General features: G+C 46.3%; 2 protein-coding genes and 1 long non-coding RNA gene across 5 annotated transcripts in view; 2 read left to right on the top strand and 1 right to left on the bottom strand.

The window, feature by feature from the left end:
• The window catches only part of fhip2a (FHF complex subunit HOOK interacting protein 2), an 18,987-nt gene extending 14,121 nt beyond the window's left edge, over nucleotides 1-4,866 (bottom strand). The window contains exons 1-2 of the mRNA XM_030379735.1: nucleotides 4,649-4,866; nucleotides 1-82 (exon numbers count right to left, since the gene is read on the bottom strand). The exon at nucleotides 1-82 is cut by the window's left edge and continues 73 nt beyond it. Coding sequence (XP_030235595.1) covers nucleotides 1-82; nucleotides 4,649-4,847 — 281 coding nt within the window. The 5' untranslated portion in view covers nucleotides 4,848-4,866. The remainder of the gene's footprint in view (nucleotides 83-4,648) is intronic.
• On the top strand, nucleotides 434-2,250 carry LOC115560337 (uncharacterized). 3 transcript variants are annotated; one of them, XR_003979739.1, is made up of 6 exons: nucleotides 434-720; nucleotides 1,267-1,414; nucleotides 1,507-1,565; nucleotides 1,658-1,745; nucleotides 1,964-2,001; nucleotides 2,193-2,213. It is a non-coding gene; the product is annotated as an uncharacterized LOC115560337 (long non-coding RNA). The 3 variants fall into 3 exon arrangements; XR_003979738.1 differs by lacking the exon at nucleotides 1,964-2,001 and having other exon boundaries at nucleotides 2,193-2,250; XR_003979740.1 differs by lacking the exons at nucleotides 1,964-2,001; nucleotides 2,193-2,213 and having other exon boundaries at nucleotides 1,658-1,755.
• The window catches only part of ablim1a (actin binding LIM protein 1a), a 48,432-nt gene continuing 45,183 nt past the window's right edge, over nucleotides 4,252-7,500 (top strand). The window contains exon 1 of the mRNA XM_030379726.1: nucleotides 4,252-4,666. Coding sequence (XP_030235586.1) covers nucleotides 4,654-4,666 — 13 coding nt within the window. The 5' untranslated portion in view covers nucleotides 4,252-4,653. The remainder of the gene's footprint in view (nucleotides 4,667-7,500) is intronic.

Consider the following 7,500-nt stretch of genomic DNA (forward strand, 5'->3'; position numbering starts at 1 on the left):
CGAGAAGACCTAGAGAACTCCTCTATCTTCTTCTTCCTGTTGCCGCCGCCTCGATCCAGGTTGGAGCTCTCATACACCGACCCTTGAGAGAAACAGAGAACCACCCGCCATAAAGCAATAAACCGACAGATAAAGGACTAGGCCCGTAAAACACGGCTCGGCTGCGGCTGTAAACAAGAGCGTCTGCTGCGCTAACGTGACGCGCAGCTCTCTGGACACGGTGGCACTTCCATCGCCAGACACCGCCACCCGCCGCCGCCAGGGGGCGCCAGAAACAACAACAACGCCGGCCACGACCGCCAGGAGGCGCCAGAAACAAAAACAACACCGCCGTCAGGGGGAGAAGCCCCTGACTGCAGCCCGCAGACGGAGCCCACATGGAGGGGGCGGGCACTCAGTCCACATGGAGGGGGCCGGCCCTCCGCCCACATGGAGGGGGCGGGCACTCAGTCCACATGGAGGGGGCCGGCACTCCGCCCACATGGAGGGGGCGGATACTCATGCTGCGTTCGAGTATTCTCTGCGAACCGACTCGGATCTCGGATCTGACGCCACGCCCGTCCACATCGAGGGGGCGGCCACTCAGTTCACATTGAGGACTGGTCAAACAGCATGTGCAGCATCTGATCCCGTTTCTGACCTGAAATTAGCTGAAATGTACCTGAAATTACCTGAAATTAGAGTGTGCCCGCCCGAGCTAGTGATGCCTAAAACATGCAAGTAAGTGAGACTGTCAAAATGCCTATATTTAGTAATATTTATGCAATTATGTATTATGTCTTGTTAACTACTTAATCGTCTTTTAAGTTTTAGTTACACCTAGCATGTTCCCCCCAACATGCTAGGTCAATTTTCAGCATCATAAGGTTGAGTGATATAGTCATGTCATACACCGTTTGAAAGCTTAGAATCTGTCAACCAATGTCAACCATTCGGTGGAATAAATATGTTTAGTGAATATAGATCAAATATATCCTAGTGTCTTGGGTCAAAATAGCCCCCCTCACCCTCCTCCTCCCTTGGTCCATTCTAACTTTATCGTAGTTGTGGATATCCTTAGCAATGAGTTGATACTTCATGTTGGGTCTTGAAATGTTCATAAGCGTCCACAGAAATCGAATATCAATATTATTTTAGTCTAATTACATTGTGTATATGCACAAGCCATCTTATACAAAGCAGCCGAAAAATAGAAAACCGAAACGCTGCAATGTTTTTTTGTAGAAAACTGCTTTTATGTTTATACTGGTTTTCTTTGACTTTTAGAGACACGTCAGTGTAATTGTGAATGGCGAGAGCCCTGAAATACAGCTGGACAGCAGCGGTCTACATCACTGCCCCTTCTGCAGATACAAAGGGTCAAAATGTGATATCGACCATCACATTAAATGCCATGCCTCGGTTAAATACAGAGGTACATTTTCTTATTTTTTTATTATTATTATTTATATTATTATTGTTATTATATATTTGTATGTATGTAATGTATGCCGTTTACTCACCAAGGTCTGCAGAGGAGCTTTCAGGAAGCAGGAAGAGAAGACGGGAGGAAAAAAAAGCTACAGGTACGTGTCATATACTGTAATGTGTGATGTTGTCTTAGAGCAATTGTGAAAGACTATAGTCTTACCACCCTCCCACCACTAATACATTTCAGGATAAAGATCTCTGCACAAAAAGGGCTAGAGTTGCTCCAACAGCATCCAGCTCTGAAGGATCAGGTCATGTATAGACTGTTAATCCAGGTGAATCCATGTAGGCCTACACATATTCAGAGTGTTTGTGAGATATGATTGATTCTATTAGGCTTCTACTTCCAAATTAAGTTGTACACATATCTCCATCAATATACAAGTTATAGCCTACTCCATGGCTGATCTATTGCGCATACTAGGGCCTACTTTTATTATTCCATTGTATTGGCCTACTCAACATTACAGACAACAATCTGTTTTGTTTCCAGACAAAACTGAAGACCAGGAACTGGAACCTGGGAACCTGGTACATAATATGTGTGTAATGTTGGAGGTTGTTTGTATAGCCAGATGAAATAGTCTGATGACTAGTTGAATAGTGTTTTTTATCACTGAAAACTCATCAGTAGTAGTAGCCTTTGTTTGCATACCATTTTGTGGTTTTGGGAGGGTAGGGTGTCAAGTACAGACACAAATAATTGTTCTTTCTTCTTCAAGGAAGATTATGTTGTCCTGAAGGACACAATTCAGGCAGCAGCATGGTGCCAGTTACAGTCCTTCAAGGACAGCGTTTCTCTCCCAGAGGTCATTGGGATGGAAGGTTGGGAGCAGATGGCAGCATCAACACAGCGCAAATCCCATGACGGCGGGGATGAGGAAGAAACGTGGAAACCATTCCAATTCTCATTCAGATTACATACTGACTATGAACTGTTCTGTGTGGAGAGGATGGACAGGAGAAACCTGAAGGTGTTTGCCTCTTTTGAGTCAAACACCTCTCCCCCTCCCCGTCCCCCCTCCCCGTCCCCCTCCCCGTGACGCCTGCGCCACACGACTCCAATGTAGTCTGATGATGCAGCATAATGGCGGCGCTTGGCAGCTATGGCGGCGGTGACGGCGATGTCGTGCGACAGAGCGTGAAGCAAGAGTGGCATCCACCTCACTGAGGAAGGCGTCAGTGTGTTCCCCCTTTGTTGTTTGACTTTGTTTGTTCTACTCTTTATTGATTTATCTTTTATGTTTATAGTTTACAATCTATTTTTTGTAGTTGTTATTTTTTAATTGTTTTGTTGAATAAAAAGACAGTTGTTAGTGCTCCTGTGATTGGTGTAACTTAATGTGCTTCACACATGTAGCTTTTCATTATGTCTATTGAGGTAAATTTTTTGCCCTTAGATGTGGTCACTTCGTTATTCCTCACATTACATCTGTTAAGGCCATACCTTTGGGTCCCAGTCTTCATAGTTCCCCAAATCTTATTTTGGCTCTTACTGGGCCTGTAGTTCGGACACGTTGCATTGTTTACAGGCAAGGGTGGATTACCGCACGGGCACACCGGGCACATGCCCAGGGGCCCAAGGGCGGCCCTAAGCCAGAGCTTCTGTGTGAAGTCGCTGTTAGTAACTTTTAATGTTGCATTGTCAAAGCAATCAGTAGAGAAATACAAAAATTCAAGCGAAAACGGCAATGGTAGGGCTATTAATACTGAGTAAAAAAAAAAAAAGATCACTAGGGGGCACTATTTCACTTAGTGAATTTGAGACAGGTCACGAACAAGGCACTGTGATTTAAACATTGAGCAACGGCGAACGGTAGTAACGTGAACTCTTAAGTGGAACCTTAATAGGTCCATGAGTGGAACAGTTAAGCGAAAAAAAAATAAACAAGAGAATATGTATTTGCAAGTCGTTTAGGCTATGCTTAACTTTATAATAGTTCCATGGTACGCAGCAAGAAAGATACCAAGTCACAATACTCCCGTACCATCTGTTTGTATAGTTTAATTAACAGCATGGGCTCCCGCTAGCTTAACATAGTATTACCGTTTCTTGCATTAACAAGAGCAGCAGAAATCTGCTCAATCGTCAGAGGTCGGAGCGCCCGCCCCCTCCATGTGGACTGAGTGCCCGCCCCCTCCATGTGGGCGGAGGGCCGGCCCCCTCCATGTGGACTGAGTGCCCGCCCCCTCCATGTGGGCTCCGTCTGCGGGCTGCAGTCAGGGGTACTTGGTCAGGGGTGACCGACACAACACCGTCGCCAGGGGGCGCCAGGCTCAACACCGCCAACTGCGGCCGCCAGGGGGCGCCAGACACAACACCGCCGCCAGGGGGCGCCGCCACACAAAGGAATTACAGGAGGTCACGTTTAATGTGGCAGACAGTAATTCTTGCATGTGTTTCAGAGGGAAATCACGTTATCAGACTTAATTAAGAATAGGCTGCATGAATTTGTGCTGAGATACATCTGACTTATGTGCTATCAACATTATGATAGTAAAAAATATATAAAGCCTATATATTATTATTTTTCATGATTATAATTATTAGTAATATTATTATTTTAAGTATCACCACATGTTTATCCCTTATCTAAGCCCTATTCTGGTATAATACATTTACTGGCAACCAATGGCAAAAAAACAAAAAACATAATACACCAATATACACAATCCAACCACCGAAATAAATAGGTAAATCATGATATTTTCCGAAACTTCGTCGTCCTCGTCCCCTGACCTGTTCGTACTGGGTTTCGGTCAACTCTTGTTCAGCAAAGTCATCACAACAAAAACTAGGTTCCATAGATGAGGTGTATCCCATCGACCCACAACGTGCTCGTTACAACCATGGAGTCAACAGCATGTGCAGAGGTGTAAAAAAAAACAAAAAACTCGGCATCGAGCCTGACACACGCTAAGGTAAAACCCTATGGTTGAAACTTGTAGGGGAATAACCCTGGTGTCTCCAGGACACGCCCTGCCCTGCTAACCGCGGTATATACTCCCAGACAACCAAACCTTCTCTGTCTCCCAATCGCACAATCCCATTTATGAAAGCCCAACATCCACCCCTAGATCACATCCGACCAGTGCGACCATCAGCGGTGCTTCTACCCTGCAGGACACCCCCAACAAGACAATCCTCGATGCATAAAGACAGTAGACCGCTACCTACCGGGCATGTCTGCTAGAGGTGAGTGTCTTTTGTCGCAGAACAACAAAGCTTCATGTCGATGGGCGAGGAGATGAGATCTCTTCTTGGGAGGTCGCTGCGGGATGCGATGGAGCGGGAGATGGTCTATTTGCGTCGTCTTCTGGGAGTTATCCTGCAGCGGTGCTGCCACTGTGATCATAACTGGGTTACGCTGCTCCATGCACTGCCTCCCCAAGCAGAGCAGTCCGCTGCACAGCCTGTAACTTCATTTGTGGACCGCGTTTATGGAGACGCGTCATCCAAAGCTATTAAATTATGAGACGCATGGATTTAAGATGTTTATTCGTTTTGAGAAGGATTTGCAAAATATTATGCGTTAATTTGTAGCAGATCAAATTTACATTTTGCACATCCCTTCCTCAGCGATCGAAACACGCAAGATTTGGTGTCTGCCTACTTTTGGGAGTTGAAGGTGTTTGTGTTGAGACTTGAGTTGATTCACCGTTGACTCATCTTCTTTATCGTCACCTTCTCCATGGTGATGAGGTGGGAGTCTGGTACGGTACTAGGGAATGTTCCCCTGCTTTCTTTAAAAGTTTAGATAAGGAATATGATGTAATAATCCAATTATAGAACATTTCTCTCCCCTTTTTAATTGTTAGGTTTACAAACAACAAGAAGTGCCATTCCTACGTTGGCCACAGTGTGATGATTCACCATTTTCCAATTATGTTGTTTTTGGGGGACACCTTGTTTAAGGTACAGTCCATCTAAACTAGCCTGTGAACGTGTCTCAATTCATTTCCAGCCCTTGAAATGGCTGAGGGTAGCAGAGTGCCTTGGAACTACCCATTACTGGCCCTGCATTCCGGGCCGCTGGCGATCGATGCTGCTCCAGCAGCCCCCCCCCCCCTCTGACAGCCCCCCTGGGGTTCCCCTGCTGCTCCAGGCCCAGGCGCAGGCCCCTCTGGCTAAAAGTCAATCATATTTCACAAGGAAGTGACTGTACTTCTCCCGGCGGTACCTCCGTCGATGGAGACCGATCCATTCCCTCGTCCATTTGCTCCTACGGTGCAGCATCACGGTGAGATGACGGATGGGTCACTCTTCTTCTGTGCGATTCTTCTTATTTTTCCTTCTTTCAATTGAGTTGTTCCATGCCCTGGCTTGATCGAATGACACAAACCTTTATTTTTCTACAGCCTTTTATCATGATTAGAGTCTACAGGCGGCTTTGCAGGCCCATATTTAGAGAGGTTAAGATATGTGTTATAAAGTTTAAACCCTCTGGTGGGAAACCTAAAGCATGAACCTCGTGGATGAGCAGAGATCGTTCAGGTGGCCACAGATAATAGCGAGTCATGCAACAATGAACGATGAATAGCATTCCCCCCATTGGCCTAGGACCAAATCACTTTTTAATGAATGCGTTTGGAGCATTGTAACTCCCTGTACTGATCGAGTGTTGGCCTTTGATTAGCACATAAAGCATTCCTTCCCAGAAGAGAGTTTGCTCTGGAAGCCTAGCTTGAAACGCTTCCAGGAAAAGGGGTTTTGCCGCCTCCGACGCTCCCCAAGTGGAACAGTTTGCTGAGTGACTGGAAAAACTCCCTTCTGGATAGGAGCACGCATGCTAGTAAAAAAAAAAAAAAATTTAACAAAGAAAAGCTTGAATTACGTTCCTGTGCTCTGCCGGCGTCCATCAATCATCTGAGGCCCCGCCCATTACAGCACTCTCAATATTGGAATCCAACCCCCACCCCCTGCCAACCCCTACCCCACCAAGGGCTCTTCACCATCAGCAACGCCCTCCTGTAGAGACCCTTAAAGCCAAACGCTGTATAGTGCCTTCGTAGCTGCCTCTCTCTCTGTGTTCCTTTGAAAGGTTTAATTCATGGTTTGTTTCACATTGAGGTTAAGATGAAACCGCTCCTCTATCAGTGTCTGTTTGACTTATTGTTCTCTGGCCACTCACGGTCTGCTTGGGTCGTCTGATCACACACACACACAGACCTCTTGAAACTGCCTCCAAGTCTGTGGATTCAAATGCAAGAATTCCCAGTTCATTTCGGGGCTGTAGGCAGGCACACATCATACTCCACTGCCGAGAAACTGCTCAGACGCCGTGCTCCTTATAACGTGTGGTCTAATCTCCAGTACTTGCCTCCTATATTTTGTGGTCGCTCATTCCCCCTGCCAGTGCTTGGATGATGTTGTGTTTGGCACTTCATACGAGGGGTGAATTTCTTGTTTATCCCATTTCTCTTCTCCATCCGTTGAACTGTGCTCCATTCGGTGGAATGGTGGAACTTGGTCGGAGAGCAGAAGAACGTTTCACATTCTGTGGCTGGTCTTGCATGTGTGCCGGTTGCTGCGGTCTGAGTTGACCTCTTTTAGTCATAGGTTGATTGTTTTTGGAGAAATTCATCTGTGTAAGTTTACCTTTAAGTGTGAGACTGACTTTACCGGCCTCTGCCTTCATCCATCCCTGACGTGTACACAATTCTTTTGGTCATTTAGCCACTTTAATCCAAAGTGACCTACACTGAATTGAACGATAAACAAAATAGAGGTTTGGCTTCTTGCTTCAGGATGCCCCGCAAATAGGCTGCAGACATTGGGAAAAATCTTTGCATGAGAAAAGTCATTGAATAAATTAGCCTCCTCATTAGCATATGTTTTCAAGCAGCCAATGAGGTGCCCCGCCGCTGCTCCCCTCTGTGTCAACAGCCAACCCGACTTGATGCCTGCCTCTCTCCTCTGACCACCAGAGAGGACAGCCCACGTTCAGCAGCACCACCTGCTGGCTCAGCACTTCTCCCTGACCCTGTGTGTGTGTGTGTGTGTGTGTGTGTGTGTGTGTGTGTGTGTGT

The sequence above is a fragment of the Gadus morhua genome, chromosome 15 (assembly GCF_902167405.1).
Source record: "Gadus morhua chromosome 15, gadMor3.0, whole genome shotgun sequence".
In the NCBI taxonomy this organism is placed as follows: domain Eukaryota; kingdom Metazoa; phylum Chordata; class Actinopteri; order Gadiformes; family Gadidae; genus Gadus; species Gadus morhua.